Here is a 24,888-nt window from a genome sequence, read left to right on the forward strand (position 1 = left end):
TAAAAATAATTGAATTATTGCGAAGGAATTAATAAAAAATTTGTAAATAATTGAATTGCTGAGAAATTTGTATTATTTTTAAAAATAATTAAATGTTTGCGTACTATTTTTGGGAATTTGAAATTGATTTGAAAATAATTGAACTTTGGGGAAGAATTTTGTTATTTATAAAAATAATTGGGATTTTTACGAGAATTTTTTTTTTAATTCGAAAGATAATTGGATTTTATGAGAAGAATTTTATCACTCTTGAAAATAATTGAATTTCTGTAATTATTTGTAAATTTTCCAAAATTCGATTTTTTTTTTAGTGTTTTGAAGAAAAATGTAAATTACAAATTTTTAAATTCTATTTTTAAAATTGCTAATTTTATCCTAAAAAGTTAGCCGCGCGTTTTAACGCACGAATTCTTGTTAGTAATAATAATAATTATAATAATAAATAAAAAAAATTTTTAATAATAGAAAATAGAAATAATTTTCCATGATAATAGAAAAGAAAAATAATTCTTCATTATAATAAAAAATGAAAATAAATTTGTAATAAAAATAAAAATATAATAATAATAATAATAAAATAGAATAAAATATGTAAAAATTATTAAGATTTTAAAAAAATGTACGAAATTTATTTTTAAAGGGAGCGAAAGATTATAGAATATCCATTTTCTCGAGCGGTGTGAATACTGCGTAGGTATCAATAAAATAAAAAAACCTCTTATATTATTTTAAATGTAATGACTATAAAAGGAATATCCGAAATTTCATTAAAATAAATTTGTTAAATAAATCGATTTATATATATATATATATATATATATATATATATATATATATATATATATATAAAATTGACCTTTTCTCGTTTTGCATAAAAAATCTTTTGTTCCATAACATGAAATGTAAGTATCAAAAAAAGAGTGGAACATTATACGATAAAAGCTTTTTTCAAAAACTATTGTTAAAAACACCTGCAAATTTTTTTTTACCTTTATTATACACTGAAAAATTGACACAGCAATTTTAAGTTGAAATATTTATATTTATTTTTTAACAAATAATTTTGTTACTAATATTTTATTTTTAATTAACAATTAGTTATTTTCTACTTAAATTTATTTTTTATTAACAATTAGTTATTTTTTTACTAATATTGGTTATTTATTTTCGACTAATATTTTTTAACTAACAATTAGTTCATTTTGACCAACAATTGTAGTTATTTTTGGTCTAATAATATTTAGTTATACTTTTTTAACAGCAATTATTTATTTTCTACTAATATTTATTTTTTCTAACAATTCGTTCATTTTGACTAATATTTAATTATTCTTTTACTAGCAAATATTTAATATTTAGTTATATTTTTAATAACTATTTATTTTCTACTGATATTTATTTTTTAACTAACAATATTAGTTAATTTTGACCAAAAAATAAATAATTATTAGTTAAAAAAAGTTAATCTTTTACTAAATGTAATCAAGGGTATAACCCGTTAAAGTTGTAAATAAATAATAATTATTTCTTTTCTACTAATTTTTTTTCTAATAAATTTAATTCATGCTGACTAAAAATTAGTTATTTTCTACTAATATTAGTTATTTATTTACAAAAAATTAGTTATTTTATACTAATAATTAATTATTATCTACTAATAATTAATTATCATCTACTAATAACTATAGTTATTTTATTTATTTTAAAATTTATTTAGTTTAGGTATATTTATTTATTTTATTTTGATTAATTGCTGAAGGAAAAAGTCAGTCAAAATTTTAATAATAATAATTAGTTATTTTTAACTAATTCTGATTTATGAGAGCATTATAATTTATTTAACGTTTACTAAAATGATATTATATTAAAGAGTTTGAGGAAAAACTAAAAAAAATATTTTTTTCTTATAAAATATGCAATTTTGTTGCAGAGAGTTTCCGGCAAATACATAGTCTTTACTTATTTAGAATATAAAAGAACGCAGCAATAAACAATTTATAATATAATAAGCATGTGGTTTTGAAAATTCTTTGAAAATGGGTTTATTAAATTCTCATCTTGCAAAAAAGATTCTCTTAAGAATTTTAAATCAACTTCTTATAATATATATTCGCGAAGGTAGATGAAATAGAGGACCTCTGACTTAATTCATTCTGCAATCTCTATTGTTAAAAAGTATTTGATAAAAAGAAATTGTATAAAAGGATTTTTCCTTGTTCATTGATTCTTTTCATATCATTTTTTTAAAATATAATAATAATACCAATAATAAGAAAAGTAAATTTTAAATGCCGATAGAATATAAAATTAGTTCTTTTATTCAAATATAAATAAAAAAAGAAAAAAGATCTCTTATCGAGAGAGAGAGAGAGAGAGAGAGAGAGAGAGAGAGAGAGAGAGAGAGAGAGAGAGAGAGAGAGAGAGAGAGAGAGAGAGAGAGAGAGAGAGAGAGAGAGAGAGAGAGAGAATAAGCGAACATTAAGAAAGCATTTGTGAAGAACATTTTCTAAAATGTCGATTATAAAAATATATTGATCGTTAAAAAATATATATGTGAAGACAATTGAAGATTTACATATATACGCGCAGCTGGTTTCTTTCTCTTTATTCACTTTTGCATTTTGAGCCGCGAGTGATTATTTAAGATAGACGCTCTTTGCTATTTTTCCCCCAAAATATATATACGTTATATACGTTCTCCAATGTTTAACACTGTTTATTTATTCGCGAGGAAATTATAATAGAAATATTTAAATAACTTTGTTTGGGAAATAGAATCATTGTTGAAATTTTGTAATTCAATTTTCGCGAGAGAAGAAGTTTTCCAAGAAATTTCTCAACTTTAAAATATCGCCTAAAAATTATATTTATTTAAATATAATTTAAAATATTAATTAATTAATAATTCGCTCTAAATATTTTTAGAAATTACCGATTGTATTAAAAATAGAAAAAAATTTTTAATGGAGGGAAATAAATAAATTTTATTCATTCAAACGTTCAGAAAAAAAAAATTTTTTTATTCTTAATTTTAGGAAATTTGGAGAGTATTTAGAGAGAAAGGAAAACTAAAATTTTTTTAATTTTGGCAGAAATGAATTATTTTGAGTTTCGAAATTAATATGGAAAAGAAAAAAATTTGTATAAAAAATTGACGTACTCGAAAAAAATTTTAATATTGATGAATAAAAAAGAGTAAATTTATATTTGGAGAGTAAAATCTTATATAAAAGTAAGAAGCATAAAATTCTCTTGAACCGATGCTATTGATATGCAATAAGTAACTTTTGCTATCAAACAGAAATACACCTTCAAGTACACTTTCAATCTGGATTTCCATTTTCTTCCCTATTTTCCATTAAATATTTGCCGACTGAAGAATATTTTTGTCAATAATATATATATTCGCCCATCGGCGAAACGCAATTTTCAAATACCTATAAAGCTCTCTCGCCAAGACTTTTGCATATATTTAGAAAGCGAAAATAAATCTCTCGACACTGAATTAATTATTATTTATAAGTGTTATTAGAAAAAATTGTCATATCTTACTGGAGAAAAATAATTTAATTTCTTTTCAATTAACTCTATATAAATTGGGTCGCTAATTTGAATTTTCTTTTAATTTTAATTACTATCAGTTATTTTCTTATTTTTAATTTTAATTAAAAAAGTAAACTGTTTTAAGGGCATTTGAACCATTATGACGTCACAATTTTAAAACTCATGCTTTGCACACATTGTGACGTCATAATGGTTCAAATGCCCTTAATTTTCATTATAAAAATAAACATTAAATTTAATTAAAAAAAAAACATTTTTAATTTATTAATTAAAAAACATTTTTTTCTAATAGAAAAATTATTTTTAAAAATGAAAAGAAAAAGAAATCCATAGACGGAAGAGTAATACAAATAACAAAATGAAATAAAAAAAAAAACATGCACCTAACATCTCGCACTTTGTACCGGAAGTGAAAGTCTCTTGGGAAATTTTTGAAGAATGGGAAAATAAAAATATTCAACTTTTCGAAGATTTCGAAATATTTTCTCTTGTGTTTTATATCTACATGTATATTGCAAAAAAAAATTCAATTACATGTTATCAAAATATTTTTTTCTCCTCCTTTATATTTTATAAGATATAAAGTTACTTTTATTGTTGATAAAAAAATTTTATTGTAACATTTTAAATTTATTAGAAAAAAATATTCAAGCACGTTATCAAAACAATTTTTTCTTCTCCTTTATATTTTAAGATATTGAGTTACTTTTATTGTTCATCTATTTTTACACGTCTTTTCATTTTGTAGGTAATATGCTTTCCATTATATATATTAGAAAAAAAAGTGAACTGTCGCTTTTATATTTACGATATTTATAAAACAGAAACAAATATAGACTTCCACTTGAAAAAAATTTAAAAATATAAATAATTTAATAACGATATTTAAATAATAATTGGTATTCTTATTCTTATTGTTACTATTATTAATATTATAAATATTATTATTATTAAAAATAATTTATTTATAAATAATTTATTTTTTAATATTATATTTTTATATTATTATTGTATTATGTTCATATTTTTATTATTTATTTATTTATTTATTTATAGGAAAATTAACGGGACAGGATTATTATAATTTATTTAATACTTCCTTATACCTACTTATATACTTATTTTTTATTCACTAGTTTATAAATTATAATCTATAATCAATTTTCATAAAATAGAAAATAAGTCCAGCTTTTAAGCTCTGAACCCCTGAAGATTTTTTTTTTCATTCAAAATACAAAATTTTCTGCTGGTCATCAATTATTTACTGCTAAACTGTTTGCATGTAACGATTAATCTTGTATACATATAGTATACATCAGGGAATTTCAATCACGAAGCATTAACATTTTGTATAACATAGAATAAATTAAAAATATATCCAATGAATCTTATTTATTTTATAAATTTTTAATGCTAATTTTTCAATTTGTATTTTATAAACTTTTAATTTAAATTTTATAAATTTTTTATTTGAATTTTATTTTAATAAATTTCCAATTTAAATTTGTTTATAAATTTATAATTTAAATTTGTTTATAAATTTATAATTTAAATTTGTTTATATATTTATAATTTAAATTTGTTTATACATTTATAATTTAAATTTGTTTATAAATTTATAATTTAAATTTGTTTATATATTTATAATTTAAATTTGTTTATAAATTTTAAATTTATGTTCCTGAAGTTAGCGTTGACGCTAAGCGTCGAAGAGAATTTTTTTTTACAAAAACCGAAAAAAGTAGAACAATTTTTTCGAAGGTTTTAGATTAAACGAGTATTCTGGAAAATTTTTTTTAACTCCCTAGGTGAAAAAAAAGGTAAATTTAGTTACATTTTCGTCTCCAAAAGTCAAAAGTCACAGTTTTCGAAGCTAAGTGTCAACGCTAATTTCAGAAACATTTTTAGTTTAAATTTTGTAAATTTTTATAATTTTTTAATTCAAATTTCATTTAATGCAAATTTTCTTTAAATTCTATCGAATGTAAATTGTACACAAAAGAATTTTTCTTAAAAACATAATGACAGAGAGAGATATTATATAGAAAAATAAGTAACTTGAAATTCTATATAAGAAAGTACAAAAGAAAATCTGTTAATGCTTTTTTTCCATCATCCAATTACCGAATATAAATCATGAATAAAGTTAAGGGTTGGGTGGGAAAAAAAAATTAATTTGAATATCAAATTAAGTATTCTTCAGTTTTTCTTAAGATGCACGAAACTAGTACATAATCGATCCTTTCAACATTACTTCGCTATAGTAACTTGACACCAATTTCTTTCTGCCTTTTTAAAAAATTGATTAAAGGGTTAAGCCACCCTGAGGGCATGAAAAATGCTGGGAATTTTTTTTCCTTTCCTCTTCTACGCAACTTGTGCGCTTATAAAAATTTTTTTATGATTTAAAACGATTAGTGAAATTCTAGATAATCTACTGATGAAAAATGGGGTAATTAATTTTTATTAATTATGCTTTTATTTTTCCGCAACTAAAACGCGGTTTTAAAATATAAATAATCTGTCTTTTCGTTGTTTTTTTAGACTTTTCGAAAAATTTCAGAGTTTTGTTTAATATTTTACGTCTCTTCTTAAAATTCTCTTTCCCTATTTAAGAGCGATAAAATTATCATTCTACGAGTAAAATAAAATTCTTTTAATGGACGGGGCTTAGAGGATTGTTTATTTTCCTAAAAAGCTTATTGACACGAGGATATATTTTTCAATTAGTATACGAATTCTTTATTTAAATTTTGAATTTAACTTGAATGGAAAAGAAACAAAACAAAGACTTTATACTTATAACCAGGGTTCTTTTCTTCTGCTATATATCACATGTTTAGACCTCGTTAATGACACAAAAAGCTGTAAAGCTTCAGGAGCATCTTGAGCAAATGCCACGATAAAACCTTTAATTGAAAAAACCTTGTAAAAAGAATCTTAAAGATGATAAATTTTTCTGGCTCTGATCTTGATGTTTTAGAATTATATGTTATTTATAAGTATAAGTATAAATATTTATACTTATTTATTATTTGAAAAAAAACTTTTACTCTATAAATATTTATATAAATGAAAATATTATAAATATATAAATATAAATACAGGGCTCGAACTAGGTCCGTAAATCCCGTAAAGGTCCATAAATTTGCTTCCAGTCCGTAGAAGTCAGTTTTTTTTTTAAAAATGGTCCGTAAAGTCCGTAATTTGATTGAAGAATGACGAAAAGTTCATAAATTGTTCGATATAATTTAAAGAATTTTAGAGAAATTACAGATGAGTGCAGAAAATTTCAATTATTTTCAAAAGTTTTCTAAAATTCAATAATTTTCAATATCTATACTATTTTAATAAAATTTTTCAAAAGAATTTCATTATTAAAAAACATTTAAATACAATTCTACGTAAACATTCAATTATTTATATAAATAATAAAAATTTTTACAGGAATTCAATTTTTTATAAATTTTTTCTCAAGAATTCAATATTATTTTCATAAATATAATAAAATTTTTACAGGGATTCTCGAATAAGGTATTGCAAACGGCCGAACATGGCGTGATGGTCTTATAGGAGCAGAAAAGTTGACTGATGCTAAGATAATAGCTGGGAACAATCGATTATACTAATTTTAAATAAGACAAGCAAGTCATTATATAGAAATCTGGATGATATTAAAGGAATTTTGAAATGAGATCAAAGGTTATCATAGTCATGTGAATAAGGTTCATATCTAACAACCATCTGTTTTGCTGCGAATCTCAAAAATTTATTTTGTACTCTCTCGAGCTTGATCAAATACACCTGGTTATACGGTGACCAAACAATTGATAAGAATTCAATAGTAAATGTTTTTAGGGCTGTTATGTTATGAAAACAAGACGCGTTTCTTGTTATAAAACCAAGCATATACGCAATGCTTTGTTTACCGTCTCAGTCTTCGTCTAAAAAATTTAATTATTTAAAAACATTTGTTGAAAAAATTTTTTATGAGAATTTAATTTTAAGAAACTTTAAATTAATAAATTATTTATCTTTGTATTCAAATAATTGAATTTACGTAGAATTTACTAATAAAAATTGTTTCATAAATCAATTTCAGTTAAAATTTTTGATTATAATGTAGAAATTAATATTTATGACAATTCGGTCACATAAAATTCTACAAATGAAATTCATAGCATTTGAACATTCAGAAAAATGAAAATTCCACTAAACAAAGATTCCGTTCATTGAATTTCTATTAGACAACGAATCTGAAACATAAAAAATCGATTAAATTAACTTTCCGTGAAATAATATTTGAATGAAATAATAAGTACGTTAAGAAGGAATTAATTATAGAATTTTTTGTTTATTGAAAATTCGTTGAAATGAACATTTCGTTTAATAGATATTCCAGCAAATAAAAATGTCGATAAATTAAAATTCGATCTAATGTAAACTCCGTCACATAACATTTAAATTATTTAAAAAATTTGTAATATGAAAATTCGTTTATATATTAATTAAAAAATTATAGAATTTGTCTAAATAAACAATCAACTGAATTTAATATCTATTTAATAACTATAACATGAAAGAAAATTTTGTTGTAATAAAATATTAACATATTTAATAATTCATTTTACTAAACATTTAGTCAATTATAAATTTTTCTGTTTAATAATTTGCATTCAATGAAAGCTGCTTAAACATAAATTCTGAAAAATGACATTTTGTTGCAATTTAAGTTTTGAAATATGCAAGTTTTAATAAATGTAAACTTTCCATTATAAACTATTTATTACCTAAAATATTTGTTAAACTATAATTCTATTTAACAAAAATTTATCAAAACAAAAGTTTCTTTTCAAAATTATTTCGGTTCAATAAAAATTTATATATTATGAAATCAAGTTTTTAAACATTCTCTTATTTCCATCTTCATATTAATTATTATTTTCATTCATTAGCATTAATTAAAAAAACATTGTGTTTATAAACAATTTGGAACACATTCTTATTCTTATAAAAGAAAATTACATGAAAAAGAAATTTTGACAAATGAAATAAGGTCTATCGAATATTATACAGGATTTTTGTCGGGAATCGTCATGCGTCCCATTTAAAATACAAAATTTCATAAAATTTTTCGAAAAAAAACAATTATTTAAAAAGATTTTTATAAAATTCGTCGCATGAATTCAATTATTTAAAAAAAAATTAATAAAGATCTTTTTGAGAATTCAATTATTTTGATAAATAATAAAATTCTTCACACACGGAGAGAAATATCTGGGCTTTTTAGCATGAAAGTTCTTCATACTACGATTGCAAGAGACCTATGCGATTTCGGTAAAAGTTTTCTGCAATGTGATTGGTCGGCCCAGGCTCTGGGCGTGGCCTAATAGCCAGTTGCAAGAGTCTAATACCGAAAAAGCATAGGATTCTTGCAATCGCAGTATACTGTTTTGCAGTTATAGTATACTAACATTTCATACTTTTAAAATACAAAGCATTCATGCTATAAACGATTGATTTTTCTCTCCGTGCAGAAATGTAATTATTTTTATAAACTTGAATAAAATTCGTTGCAAGAATTCAATTATTTTTAAAAGTTCCAAAAGAATTCAATTACTTAAAAAAAATATTAATAAAGTTCAACTAAAACATTTAATTATTTTCATAAATAATAAAAAATTTCATAGTTATTTAATTGAATATTTACAATTTTTTATAAATTTCTTCTCAATAATAATTCAATTATTTTAGTTAAAAATTTTTGAAAATAATAATTGAATTGAAATGATGAATGTAATTTTGAAGAAGTAGAATATTCTTATAAATTATTAAAATATTATTTATTAATAATAAATTAAATATTGTTTGAAAATAATAAAATTCTTCGTTAGGGATTCAATTATTTTCACAATTAATAAAACTCATCGCAGAATTTCAATTATTTTTAATACTATTTTAATCGAATTTCTCGAAAAATGTAATTATTCTTAAAGATTTTATTAAAATTCGTCAATAGAATTCATTTATTTAAAAATTTGTTAATAAAATTCTTTACCAGAATTGAATTTTAAGAAACATGAAATTATTCAATAAATTGTTTTTTTGTATTAAAACAATTGAATTCTAGTAGAATTTTCTCATAAAAATTGATTTAAAAATAGATTTCAGTTAAAATTTTAGATTATAACTGTATATTAAAAGCATTAGAGCTTGAATTTTTTGAAATAATTAAATTTTGAAAAGGTTTCAGATTAAAATTTTTGAATTATTTTCCTATTTTTAACTAAAAATTCTGTAGAATTAATTTTTTGAGAAAGTTTAATTGCGGATTGTTTTTGAAATTATTTGAAGTTTTTATTTTCTAATATATGAAGAATTTCCGAATAATTTAAATTATGTAAAATTGAATTGTAAACAAATGAATTTGAAAATTCTCGATGACCTTTTTCAAAAAACTATTAAAAATAATGGATTTATAGAAGAATTTTAGTTAAAAACACTAAAGAAAAATTTAATTTTGAAAAAGTTACAAATTATTCCAGAAATTAAATTATTTTCAATGAGTAATAATATTCTTCGCATAAATTAAATATTGTTTGAAAATAATAAAATTCTTCGTTAGGGATTCAATTATTTTCACAATTAATAAAACTCATCACAGAATTTCAATTATTTTTAATACAATTTTAATTAAAGTTCTCGAAAAATGTCATTATTCTTAAAAATTTTATTAAAATTCGTCGATAGAATTCAATTATTTAAAAATTTGTTGATATAATTCTTTTCCAGAATTGAATTTTAAGAAACATTCAATTATTCAATAAATTATTTTTTTTATTTGAATAATTGAATTCTAGTAGAATTTTCTAATAAAAATTGATTTAAAAATTAATTTTAGTTTAAATTTCAACTAATAATTGAATATTAAAAGCATTAAAGCGTGAATTTTTAGAAATAATTGAATTTTGAAATTAATTTTTTTGAAGAAGTTTTGGAAAAATTAAATACTGGAAACAAATGAATTAGAAAATTGTCAAAGAACTTTTTCGAAAATTATTAAAAATAATCGATTTAAAGAAGAATTTTAGTTAAAAATTCTTGTAAATAATAATTGAATCGAAAATGCTTTTATCACTCGTTCATGTTAAATTTTATTTATAGTTTTATATAAAATATTCTTTTATTTGACTCGGACTGGTCATATTTTTGTCAGTAATTTTTCATTTTTGGTCCGTAAAGTCCGTATTTTTAAATAATTTTACTGATTCGAGCCCTGAATTAAAAAATTATAAATATTTATAAATAAATATAAATACAAATAAAAATACAAATAATATTCAATGTTTTCGAGTTTTAAATGAAAATTTCGAAAAATATAAGAAAAACGATGGTGGAAATTTGAACAAGCAAAAAGAGCATTCGTACAGGTATATGTATAGTGGGCAATAAGAGCAAAAGCCCATAGTACTTCCGCTCGATGAAATTTATATGAAACATTAATTTCTTTTCATACTCTCCATATACATATACCATTCTCCTGATGGGCTCAAATGATAAAAGTGGACCTTCAAAATCTGATTTTATACACCTCTATTTTTCAGCTTGTCTAGATTTACACTAAGCCGTATAAATCTATAAATAAATTTAAAAAGGTAATTTTTGCTCTCTATTGCGAGTAAAAAATAGTCTTTTCAAACGATATAAGGTGTATAACATGCACATGCAAAAAAGAACAACTGCTCTATTTATATTTGTATAGTGACATTTATCAGATAAATTTTAACATACAAACTTTAATTTAGAAATTCCAATTTAAAAGTTTTAATTTATTAATTTCAATTTAGAAATTATATCAATTCAGTGATTCTAATTTCGTAATTTCAATTTAGAAATATCAATTTAGAAATTTTAATTCAGAAATTTTAATTTAGAAATTTCAATTCAGACAAAATTGTTCTCGTACAGCAAATTATAAAATTTATTACTTAACTTTTCTATAGTCGTACAATTAATTAAAATACATTTCTTGAAATTGGTGTTTTTTTTTCTACAATGGCATTTGGTAATCTCCAAAATTGGTCCATGTATGATCCCATAAATTTGGATCAGCTTTTTTGTCTAGAGGAAGATTTCCTGGCGGTAATGCTGATGCTCGGTATTTCTCCAGCTCTTCCGTAAGCTCTTTTAAGACTTCAGGATGCCTGGAGATCAGGAGAAAAATATTTTCTAAAACCTCTATAAGCAGTGATCTTGTGCTTTTTGTCCTATTTGTCTAAAGCTTGCTATACATACAAGTATAATAGTGATTCTTAAAAGGATTTTTACAATTTTATGTTATTCGTTGACGTTTCTATTGAAGCAAATGCGAGGATAAGTGAACAAAAAAAAAAAAAAAACAAGAATCACAAACATACTGCAAAAGGTAAACGTATAACAAAAATGTTTTTCCTTCAAAGAGGATATAGATAAATAAACAAATAAATGTTGATAATAATAAAAGATCAAATAAATGATGAAAATAAATAATAGTAGTAAAATAAATTATAATAGAAAATAAATAATAATTTCTTCAATGAATAACTTTTTGTTTTTTAACTGATATGAGTAATTTATTTGGTGTCATTATTAAACAGGATTGCCACAAATATTTAATTTTATTTTTCCCTGATTTCCAGACAAAACTTTCACTTTTTCCCTGAACCTAAAGAATATTATGATTCACTCTAAAAATTATTAGATACTCAAAAAAATTTTCCATTACATTTATTTACAAATTTCTTTAATTGTAAAATTATTCGAAAACATCAATAACTTCTTTTTTAAATTATTATTTTTCAGTAGGAATTAAAATTCTTCAAAATATTCAAATCCAAACCATTTTGAAATTCAACAACTTATAATCAGTGGCGGATCCAGGGGGGGTCATGACCCCCCCCCCTGGGGCGAAAAATTTACATAAAAAAAAAATTGTTAGAAAATATGAAGATATTGATCACTATTTACAAAAATCCTAATAAAATCCTTCGCATTAAAATGCGATTATAAATAACATTAATAATGTTATTTATGAAAATAATTGAATTTTGCAAAGAATTTTATTAAAAATAATTGAAATTCTGAGATGAGTTTTATTATTTATGAAAATAATTGAATTATTATTGAGAAGAAATTTATAAAAATTGTAAATATTCAATTGAATTACTATGAAATTTATTATTATATTTATAAAAATAATTAAATGTTTGAGTAGAATTTTATTAAGATTTTTTTTAAATAATCAAATTCTTTTGGAAAATGTTATTAAAATAATAAATATTGAAAATCATTATTGAATTTAGGAAAATTTTTGAAAATAATTAAAATTTTCCCAAGAATATTATATTAAAATTTTTGAAAATAATTAAAAAATTCGGAGAAGAATTTTATTATTTATAAAGATAATTGAAATTCTGACGAGAATATTTAAAAAAATTTTGAACATTCTTGCAACGAATTTTATTCAAGTTTATAAAAATAATTGAATTCTTGAAAAGAATTTTGTTAAATTTTTTTTTAAATAATTGAATTCTTGCGACGAATTTTATAAAAATCTTTTTAAATAATTGATATTTTTCGAAAAATTTTATGAAATTTTGTATTTTAAATTTTTAAATAATTGAATTTATGTGAAAATTTTATTATTTATGAAAATAATTTAAATTTTGACGAAAATTTAAAAAAAATTTTGAACATAATTGAATTTCTTTGAAGAATTTTTTATAACTTTTGAAAATAATTGAATTTCTGCAATAATTTTAAATTTCTCCAAAATTAAATTTTTTTTCTAGTGTTTCTAACTAAAATTCTTCTGGAAATCCGTTATTTTTAATAATTTTTGAAAAAGTTCTTTGAGATTTTTCAAATTCATTTGTTTACAATTACATTTTACATAATTTCAATTATTCGGAAATTCTTCAATTAAAATATTTAAAAATAAAAACTTGAAATAATTAAAAATATAGTCAATTAAACTTTTTCAAAAGAATTAATTCTACAGAATTGTTTATTGTTAAAAATATGAAAAATTAAGAATTTCAATGATTTTAATTTCAAAACCTTTACAAAATTCAATTATTTCTAAAAAAAATCCACGTTATAATGCTTTTATAATATTTATAATAATAATCTAAAACTTTAACTAAAATTCATTTTTAAAACAATTTTTATTAGTAAATTCTACGAGAATTCAATTATTTAAATACAAAAATAAATAATTTATTAATTTAAAGTTTCTTAAAATTAAATTCTCATAAAAAATTTTTTCAACAAATTTTTTTAAATAATTAAATTCTTCAGATGAATTTTTATAAAATTTTTAAGAAAAATTTTTTCGAGGAATTCTATTAAAATTGCATTAAAAATAGTTGAAATTCTACAATGAGTTTTATTATTTATGAAAATAATTGAATTATTTGGAAGAAATTTATTAAAAATTCTGTAAATAATTGAATTCCTGTGGAATTTTGACAAGAATTTTATTAAAAATTTTTAAAAATAATTGAATTTTAAAGAAGAATTTCCTTATTTATAAAAATAATTGAAATTTTGACGAGAATTTAAAAAAATTTTTGAACATAATTGAATTTCTGCAATCATTTGAAACTTTTCCAAAATTCATTTTTTTTTAGTATTTTGAACTAAAATTCTTCTATTCTTATGAATTTTAAAAATTCTATTTTTCCAGTACTTTTACTAAAAATCCCTGACTTTTCCCTGATTTTCCTGACCAATTCTATTTTCCCTGACTTTTCTCTGAATTCCCTGACCTATGACAACCCTGTTGAAGACAACAGTGAAAAGTCTTTTCTAATAAATGACTTATTAAATGAAAAGAATTTAGACCATTGTCTTTAACAATCATACCAAACATAATATTTCTGCTTGATAAATTAGAATCAAAATTAATTTGCAAATACCGCCTTTGAGACAGTTAGAATTAATTAAATAAGGCAATCTAATTTTGAATCCCATGTGTAGAATTTGTCGCATGATATAATTGTATTATTTATTGAATTAAAATTTATCCTCTATGGAAATTTACTGAGAAGCATTCCTTTTGAGAAATAATTTTCATAAAATAATAACTTTTCTCGCGCTTACTAATTTTTTCTGCTGCGTACAAAATATTAATAGAAGAAGAAGAAGAAAAGACGTTAATATAGAAAAATAATGGAACGAATTATTAAAATTTGAAAATACTCACGTAGTTGAGAGATCGTTTTGTTCGCAATAATCTTCAGAGATATTGACGAGACATAATTTTTTAATGGGATTACATGGTGGAAGATTGTTATTTTTATCTGGACATTGCTTTAAAGTGGCTTTTTCTCGCAGACTTAATATTCCCTTGGCTGAAAGAATCATTCCAATATTGCGAAGATAATTACTCGTTGGATGCTTTAGAATTAGTTGTTCATTGTAGCGGATTTTTCTCCCATCTGGACCATAATGACCGTCATAAGTTCCATTGTACGTTGATCCTGATAAATTTATTAAAAGAGAAAGTTAATTTTCTATTTTTGAAAAAATATTTTTAATTAAGCTCAAAGTGCACCCACTTAATTTTCGTATTTCTTTCTATTGAATAGAGATAGTTATTGAAAAGAGATTCAATAACTAGTTAAAATTGCTTTCGTACTCTTTCCAAAATAAATAACATAAGAATGTCTTCCCATACCTAATACGCATATCTTCTCTTAAGCATTAATTAAATTAATAAACTATTAATTTCAGTGTTCTTAGATTATTGTCAGGTTCTCAGATTCATTTCAATTATCAATAGAGAATAAATTGTCAGTATTTAGTGACATATACTATATGCATTCATAGAGGTCGACCTTATTCATTTAGTGTACTTGACCCGATTTTCGTAAATCTCTCCCTTTATTTGCTTTGTCAGTCCAAAGTTAAATTCTATGATGATGGAATTTATATGCCCTTATCTCTGGGTCTGATTTAGAATTAGAACAGAAAATACAGAACAGGAAACAGGGAGGGAGAAAATTAGTATATACTTTTGTTATACATCCGGTATTGTTTTTGATATCTGGAGAACGAAAATTAATTGGATAGTTTGTGGAGTGTGTGAAAGAAGGGAAGAAAAGCGAGAAGATGTCAACGGCAGTAAGTTTAGCTGCTTCAAGAATTACTGTAGAACAAACACAATTCATGCTAGGAGCATTCTTCTCTTTGCTTCCTCAGAAACGCTGATTCAAAACCAACATCATAAACGATAATCTTACGAATCCTTTTGAAAATTCCGATCCACAATTAGTAATGTTAGACCGAGTTTAAATTTAAATGAAACCAACAAAAATTGTTTTGTCTGTAGTTACAGATTTGGCAACTTTTTGTTTTTAGAGTTTCAACAAGTTTGCAATAATGGAACCTCTTTGTTCAGATCTAAAGCATCTGTTCCTTCCTGTCTCTCCTATACGATAATATCTCTCTTGCTAATTTGCATATTTACTTGTTGCATTATAGATTATAAGATCATTGTACCAACAGTTGCATAATCAAGATTACAGAAAAGAGGGAAAGTGAATGACGTTTGTTATCCAGATTATTGGTTCGTTTGGAATAAGAGGGGAAGAGTTTAAAATGCAGGAAGCAGAGAAGAGATAGGGTGAAATTGTGGGAAAAATGATGAGTCAAGTTGTGGAGATAGGGGAAAGGAGATTAAAGATGAGGAAGAAAGTTTGTTTCTTTGATCTGCTGGCATGTACTGTGATGAATTATGCAGTGGAACGGACACAAAGTGAAATAGAAAAACAAGAGAATATTTGATTTCCTGTTTCTAGATAAACGATTGGAAAGGATTAGAATTGTGACGTTAATGTGGGAATTATTGATCGAATTGTGCATCGAATTTTGTGCATCATTAATATTGATTATACTCTGCTTGATGTTTGCTTACAACTAAATCAGAATTTTCGCTATTGTTCATTAATTCTTTTCTTAAAGTCCGTTTAGATTCACTAATATTGCAGGACAATTTCCATTGAACTTGTAAACAATACTAGTTCTACTCCATTCTTTTTTTTGTCAAGTCTCTTATAGCAGAAACTAAACTTTTTTGAGCAGGAAGGTCAGGAAAGAAAAGGACTATACGAAACGACATAAAATATAACAGAATAGTGGACGTTCAAATGCATCGAAATTTTTGAAGCAGACAAACAAATTCAGGAGGTAGAGTATACATATTGTGTACAGGAACGGTTCAAAAGAACAGAATCCACAAGCTTTGTCGATACCAACCAAAAAATTTAGTAACATGTGTCAAAAAAATATGTACCGAGTATAGCATATACCTTTGAGAAGTTTAAAATTTCCCATTGTTATGGCAGCATTGCCATAAATATCATCGATATTGTGAAGTATGGATTTTCTTGGCGATTCCTGATCGTTTTTCAACGCATCCCACAAATTAATTCCATCAATATTGAAATTAGTCGTGGTATTGCTAGCAGCAGCAGCAGCGGCGGCAGCTAAAAATGTAGGCAGCCAATCACTGATGTGCATCAGTTGCTTAGTCACACGTCCTGTTCTAGTTAACAATGGAGACCAAAGGATTCCCGTACCACGAACACCTCCTTGACAACACAATAATAGATTAATTGAACAATTCGCCATCGTATTCCAATTTCGCCTTATTCCCCTTAATGATTGCGAAATTAACTCTACAATTTAGTGTCGAATTAAGGACAAATTGTGTATTATTCTTTCATTTAAATGTACAGTATACATTGTATGTATTTATGAGTTGTACATTTTTATAGATTATACACATTATGTTCATAAATATTTAATGGAGAAAATGAACGTCAAATTGAAAAGTAATGTTTCTTGTAATGGTGAAATTTATTTTGGTAATTATTTATTTTACCTTCCTTCCTATAATAGTTAATAATCTTCAATCTCTAATGTTGGAGATATAATGGTTGTAATAACAATAACGACAATAATAACTGTAGAAGGAATATGACTACGTTATGACATTTATAATTTAATTAAGGTCGTAAAGCTCGACATCTTAGAAGAGGGTATCTATTCTACTACATATATAACTGTCTTAATAATTAAACTCGTATTCATAAATTATAAATATATTTATATTAAATTCCTTTTAATTCTTTTCTTTTTTTTTTTTTTTCTTTTTTTTTCACACTCAGGGTTCGAACCAGTGAAAGTATTTAAAAATACGGACTTTACGGACTAAAAATGAAAAATTACGGACCAATTACTGATAAAAATATAACCAGTCCAAGTCAAAAAAGAGAAAATTTTACTTAAAACCATAAATTAAATTTTTTCTTAACTATAAAACATGAAGATATCGATAACTCCGAGTCTATCGACAAATTTTAAAGAATAAAAAAAAAATAAAAAAAAAATAAATAAATAAATAAATAAATAAATAAAAAAAAAAAAAAATTAATAAAAAATAAAAAAATAAAAAAAAAAAAAATAATAAAAATAAAAAATAAAAAAATAAAAAAAAAAAATTATTATTATTATTATTATAAAATAATATTAAATTATAATATTTATATATATATATAAATATTATATATATATATATTATTATTATTATTATTATTATTATTATTTTTTATTATTATTATTATTATTTTATATATTTATATTATATATTTTATATATTTATATTTATATTTTTATTTTTATTTTATTTTTTTTTATATTTATTTTTTAATATTATTATTATTATTATTAGGGGAGAGTCTCCAGTTGTGAGACGGGTTTCATTTTTGACCCGTAAATTGTAAACGGGCAAACGAAATTGTAAATAAAATACACCGTTCGAAAGGTAACAGAAATACGCAACTTTTATTAAAAGAAAGTATAGTGTTTCGATGAACTCAAAAAATTTTACGATACATTTTCCGAGCACATCGATTTTTTCAAAAAAAAAAAATGTCTCCAGTTGTGAGACACTCATTAAAAATTGCTAAAATTTAATAAGTTTGACATAAAACGTTATGTTTAGTAGAAATAATTAAATATATTAATAATATATATTATTATATACTAAATAATAATATTTATTCGCCAAAATATGACTATCAAATAAACACAATTTAATAGCTTCAACAAGAGCATTAAAATTGATTTCTTCTGAATCAATTGACTTTTTTCCACTTGACATGCCCAAAAATACTAGAAAAAAGAATCAAAACAACATTTAAATAGTATGCCTGCAAAGTAGTATTTTTTATGCTGCCCAGATGGGTGTTGACACCGTCTCACAACTGGTGATATGCTGTGTCTCACACCCAGAAATTGGCGCTATTTTGAAAAAGGAAAATTAAATTATTTTCAACCGTAGATTGGAACAATGCAATGTTGCATCACAAAATATAAGGAAAACACTAAAAGAAAATGCATTACATTTACCTTTTTCAATTAATTAAATTGAGGGGACGGCTTCTAAAAGGGGATACGCGTGGATTCTCGCGTTTAAGTTTTGTCCACTTGGTCAATTTTTGAAAGTATTACAAATTGCAATTTGAATTACCGAAGTTTGTGGAAAATGGAAAGGCGCATCTTTTTTCTTTAAGAAATAAATTTATATCTTTTTTAGTTTATAAAATAATGAGAAAAAACTAAATTTTTAAAAACCAAAAAATTTAAATGTTTTACGTCTTTAACTCGTGCTGGTGTTTTTGATTTTTCATATTTTGTAATCAAACAAAAACAAACTCACAGATTAAGGTTTCCTGAAACCAACTATATTTTTAAAACTTCAAAATCTTAATTAATAAAAAGTTTATTAATTTTTTCGAAATACATTGCAAAAAATGTTTTTTTTAACTTTCAACGCTTCGTTTATCTAGGAAATTTCAAGGTACAAAAAACTTCCAGTGAGAAAGTTTTTTATTACGATACGGACAAGTTTTCTCTAAAATTTTATTAAAATGATATGGATATTTACAAAGTTATTAATGTTTAAAGCGTATGGTGCGTCAGATTTCTTGCGCCTGGAACGCATTGAGTACCGAATTGTTCGTTTGCATGGAACATATTAAGACTATTTTAGTTTATTCATTTGTTTACTTAAAATAAATACAATTTTTATTAAAGTCACTGATAAATTTTTGCAATATTATTATTATTAAGAAGTAACCAATAATAATTAGCCAAAATCGTCTGGAAATAGTTAAAATTTACTGACATACAAATAATTAGTACACAGTTATTTTGACATAAATGTAATGTTAATTTAACTAATAAAAGTTTATTAAGAATAGTAAAAATATTATTATTTTAATTTTTGACTGGTTTTTTAATATCAAAGTAATTATTTTTAAATAATATTTAACTATGGATTATGACGATTCATCTAACTTTATATAACAGTAGCATCAGTTTATTTATTCTAACATGTATTGTACGTAAAGATATATGAAATTATTTTTAAAAAAATATTGCAGAATTATTCGCAAAATAAATTGTACAATAATTCCATATTGTATTTAATACTTGAAGTTAAAACAAATTTTATTTATATCTGTATTTTGGCAAACATTTTCATACAATAGATTTTTTTTGTTATCATGTGCACTTCAAGGAAGTAACCCTTTTTTATATGCTATTTTTCTCAAAGTTGTCATTTGTTTTCACTCTACGGAAAAATATGGTGTCCAGATGAGTCGCGGTTGCCGCGACCGTTGACTGCAAAAAAAGGGTTCGGTAAAACCCAATACAATTTTCCCAGGATTTCGAGATTTTTTTATCACAATTAAGGAAATCGATATCTTTCTCCAAACGAACAGGAGTTTTTTAATAATTATTTTAAAAACATTAAATGTAGTAAACGAGATCATTTTGACGAAGAGTGGAAACCTTGAACTAAATGAAACAAGAAACTTAAAAATAAGAAATATTATTTTAGTTGACTTTTGTACATATAACAAAATAAAATATTTAGGTTAAAAATAAATTTCAATAAATTTTATTATATATATTGACAAACACATTTTTAACGCGTTGCAAACTAACAATTTGGGACTCAATGCGTTCCAGGCGCGAGAAATCTGACGTACCATACGCTTTAAACATTAACAACTTTGTAAATATCCATATCATTTTAATAAAATTTTAGAGAAAACTTGTCCGTATCGTAATAAAAAACTTTCTCACTGAAAGTTTTTCGTACCTTGAAATTTCCTAGATAAACGAAGCGTTGAAAGTTGAAAAAAAACATTTTTTGCAATGTCTTTCGAAAAAATTAATAAACTTTTTATTAATTAAGATTTTGAAGTTTTAAAAATATAGTTGGTTTCAGGAAACCTTAATCTGTGAGTTTGTTTTTGTTTGATTACAAAATATGAAAAATCAAAAACACCAGCACGAGTTAAAGACGTAAAACATTTAAATTTTTTGTTTTTCAAAAATTTAGTTTTTTCTCATTATTTCATAAACTAAAAAAGATATAAATTTATTTCTTAAAAAAAAAAGATGCGCATTTTCATTGTGTATAAATTTATTTCATTGAATTTGAAAATTGAAAATGTTTTAAAATCACACTATTCGTCAATACTTATACGTGAGAATCCACGCGTATCCCCTTTTAGAAGCCGTCCCCTCAATTGCAAAAAAAGTACTTTGCATTTATTGAAAAAACGCTTTTTAGTCGATTATCACACACAGTGTTGGTATTTAACAAAAACAGTTTATATATCCGCCTCGGTGTACACGAAATAGTTGGCTCATATAAAAAGAAATGTTTTTATATAAACCAATCGGCTTTTTAATATTGCATGTTAAAAAAAATTGACTGTCTCACAACTGGAGGTGTCTCACAACTGGAGACTCTCCCCTATTATAAAATAATATTTTTATAATAATAAAATTTTTAAGAATAATGACATTTTTCGAGAAATTTAATTAAAATTGTATTAAAAATAATTAAAATTCTGTGATGAGTTTTATTATTTGTGAAAATAATTGAATCTTTAAAAAGAATTTTATTATTTTTGATTTTTTGAACAATATTTAATTTATGCGAAGAATATTATTACTTTTAAAGAAAATAATTGAATTTCTGCAATAATTTGCAATTTTTCCAAAATTAAATTTTTCTTTAGTGTTTTTAACTAAAATTCTTCTACAAATCCATTATTTTTAATAGTTTTTTGAAAATAGTCATCGAGAATTTTCAAATTCATTTGTTTACAATTCAATTTTACAAAATTTCGATTATTCGGAAATTCTTCAATTAAATTTATTGTAGAAAATAAAAAATTCAAATAAATTTTAAAAAAATTTAATTTAATTTAAATTTTCCAAAAATTTTAATTTACAAACCTTTTCAAAATTTAATTATTGGTAAAAATTCACACTATAATGCTTTTAATATTCAATTATTATCTCAAATTTTAACTGAAATTCATTTTTAAATCAATTTTTATGTATTGAATAATTGAATGTTTTTTCAAATATTGAATTCTCATAAATAAATACATATATCTATAAATTTGTAAATAATTGAATTCTATCGACGAATTTTAATAAAATTTTGATAAAAAAATACTTTTTTCAAGGGATTTGATTAATTTATAAAAAAGTTTATAACATATTTGTAAATAATTGAATTCCTGTGAAATTTTTATTATTTATGACAATAATTAAATTCTATAAAAAAATTTAATTAAAAATACAATTTTTTAAAATAATAGCATTTTTCCAGGAATTGATTAAAAATTGTATAAATAATATTTAAAATTTTTATTATTTATCAAAATTCGCAGGAATTTGTTAAAAATTAAATTAAAAATAATTTAAATCCTTTGATGAGTTTTATTTTTATTATAATTTTTGAAAATCATTGAATTCTTGCGAAGAATTTTATAAAAATCTTTCTAAATAGGTAATTGATTTTTTTCGAAAAAATTTTATGAAAATTATGTTTTAAATAATTGAATTTTTTCTGCGAAGAATTTTATGAAAAGTTTAGAAAATAATTAAATTCCTCCGAAGAGTTTAATTGAAATTTCTAAAAATAATTGAATTCTTTCGGAGAATTTTATTAAAATTCTTGAAAATAATTGAAGTTCTGCGAAGAATTTTAATAATTTTTGGAAAAGAATTGAATTTTTGCTAAAAATTTTCATATTTTTGAAAATGTAATTGAAATTCTGCGTAGAATTTTATAAAAAATATTCATAAAATTCTTCTGCGAAGAACTTTGTTCTTTATGATAATAATAATAATTGAATTCTTCTGAATAATTTTGTTATTTATCAAGATTTTTGTTATTTATTAGTTATTAAAGTAATGGAGTTATTAGTAGGAAATTAAAAAAAAAATTTATAAATAATTGAATTCCTGTGAAATTTTTATTGTTTATGAAAATAGTTAAATGTTTAAGTAGACTTTTATTAAAAAATTTTTTGAATAATTGAATTCTTTTGGAATATTTTATTAAAATAGTAGTTATTGAATTCAGGGAAAATTTTGAAAATAATTTAAATTTTGCCAAGAATTTTATTAAAAATTTTGAAAATAATTGAATTTTGGGGAAAAATTTTATTATTTATATAAAAATAATTGGAATTTTGACGAGAATTTTTAAAAACTCTTGCAGTGCATTCTTAAAATTTCCGTTCACAAATATTTTTTTGAAAACGGTTAATCATCATTAGGAGAACTGACCTTCGAATAGAGTATTTTTGACACCTCTCAACGGCCAATTGGAGGCATGATTTAAATTAAAACCAGCAGCTGGCCCACCATTGTCAGTTGAAAAAACTATGATACTATTATTTAGCATATTTTTCTCGTACAGAGCTTTAATCACTAGACCAATTGTTGTATCCATTTCTTGTGCCATGGCTATGAAAATAGAGGGAAAAAAAATTCAATTTGTTGGAGAGAAAATGTAATCATTTTTTAATTGCAGATATTTTTTCCCATTTTGTAAAAAGAGGTATTATTTAATTACACGCAATTATTTACTATAAAAACCAACGATAAAAAAATAAAAAACATTTTTTATTAAACTTTCAAAAAAAATATTTTCAATTTTCTCGTTGAAAATAATTTAAGAAGGGCGCAATTTAAATGAAAGCTAATTGAAAGATATATTTTTTCATAGGTGAAACACAAAATTAAATTGAGGATAAATTGCAAGAATTTTTTAATAGTACTTGATTATGAACCAAAATAATTTTGTTACTAAACATTTATTTGAAAATGAATAAAAAAGGAAGGAAAAATTGTATTTTTTATTAAAGTTTTTAAATTAATTTTCATTGAAAAGAGAAATTAATTTTGCAAAAAATTTTGTTTTTGGCTATAAGTGGAAACGATTTAAGCGTCGGTGAAGTTCATAACGTTTGTAATCAACGATTATTGAGAACAAAATTATTTTTTACACGGAAAGGCGTAAAGTTTTTCTTTTTATAAATTTTACTTTTTGCAAATTTTTTTTTCACAAATTCTTTTTAAAATAATTGATAAAAATTGGTAAAGAGAAAATCTATGAAATATTTGCAAAAAAAAAAAAGTTTTTTAAGAGAAAATCTAAAAATTTGAATTAGAAAACTATTTTTAAAAAAAAATAATAAAATAAAAGTGTAAAATGTTACCGGCAAAGTTGCAACGTTGACTAACAGTATCGCAGGCGAGATTTTTCGAAAGTGTTTCCATAGGCGCTGGCAATGGGTTATAGGGATTTGCGGAATGCGTAGCTGCATGAGCGATGTACAAAAACAAGGGTTGACTTGTAGTATGATTTTTTATTATTTTTACAGCCTCAGATCCAAATACTCGAGTCGAATATTTCCCATGAAGATCCCACGCCGGATCTAATCCACGTCTCATATCGAAGCCCCATTGTTCCTATAATTTATTGCCAATATCAATTCTTTTAATATATTGTCAATAAAAAATTAAAAAATATGTCATTTTTTTAAAAATAATTCATATTAATACTAAGAATTTTTCTTTGTCTAATAAAATTTTAATAGTAAATCCGTATTTATTAGAATAATAATAATATTAATTGTATGTGGCGTAGGTTAGTGGTTAGCGTTCAGGTCTAGAGAGTGTTCGGTTGCGAGTTCGATTCCCGCGAGCGGCAAATATTTTTATATTAATATTAAAAATATAATCGAGAATAATAATTGTTCTTAATAACAATCAATGTACAATAAAAACGTAAATATAACGAAGTAAAAAAAACAATATACAATACAAAAAATATATAAAGTAAACAATATACAATAAAATCGTAAATAACAAAATAAGAAAACAATATAC

General features: G+C 22.9%; 2 protein-coding genes across 5 annotated transcripts in view; one reads left to right on the top strand and one right to left on the bottom strand.

The window, feature by feature from the left end:
- Positions 1-24,888, top strand: part of LOC122511377 (RYamide receptor) — a 199,893-nt gene that overhangs the window by 129,573 nt on the left and 45,432 nt on the right. The window lies entirely within an intron of this gene.
- The window catches only part of LOC122511376 (arylsulfatase B), a 57,304-nt gene continuing 43,934 nt past the window's right edge, over positions 11,519-24,888 (bottom strand). For all 3 annotated transcript variants that reach the window (XM_043626566.1, XM_043626565.1, XM_043626567.1), the window contains exons 5-9: positions 24,216-24,468; positions 23,281-23,460; positions 16,917-17,198; positions 14,810-15,086; positions 11,519-11,768 (exon numbers count right to left, since the gene is read on the bottom strand). In XM_043626566.1, the coding sequence (XP_043482501.1) occupies positions 11,615-11,768; positions 14,810-15,086; positions 16,917-17,198; positions 23,281-23,460; positions 24,216-24,468 (1,146 nt within the window). In that variant the 3' untranslated portion in view covers positions 11,519-11,614. The remainder of the gene's footprint in view (positions 11,769-14,809; positions 15,087-16,916; positions 17,199-23,280; positions 23,461-24,215; positions 24,469-24,888) is intronic.

Source organism: Leptopilina heterotoma, unplaced genomic scaffold (assembly GCF_015476425.1).
Source record: "Leptopilina heterotoma isolate Lh14 unplaced genomic scaffold, ASM1547642v1 Lhet_81, whole genome shotgun sequence".
Classification (NCBI taxonomy): Eukaryota; Metazoa; Arthropoda; class Insecta; order Hymenoptera; family Figitidae; genus Leptopilina; species Leptopilina heterotoma.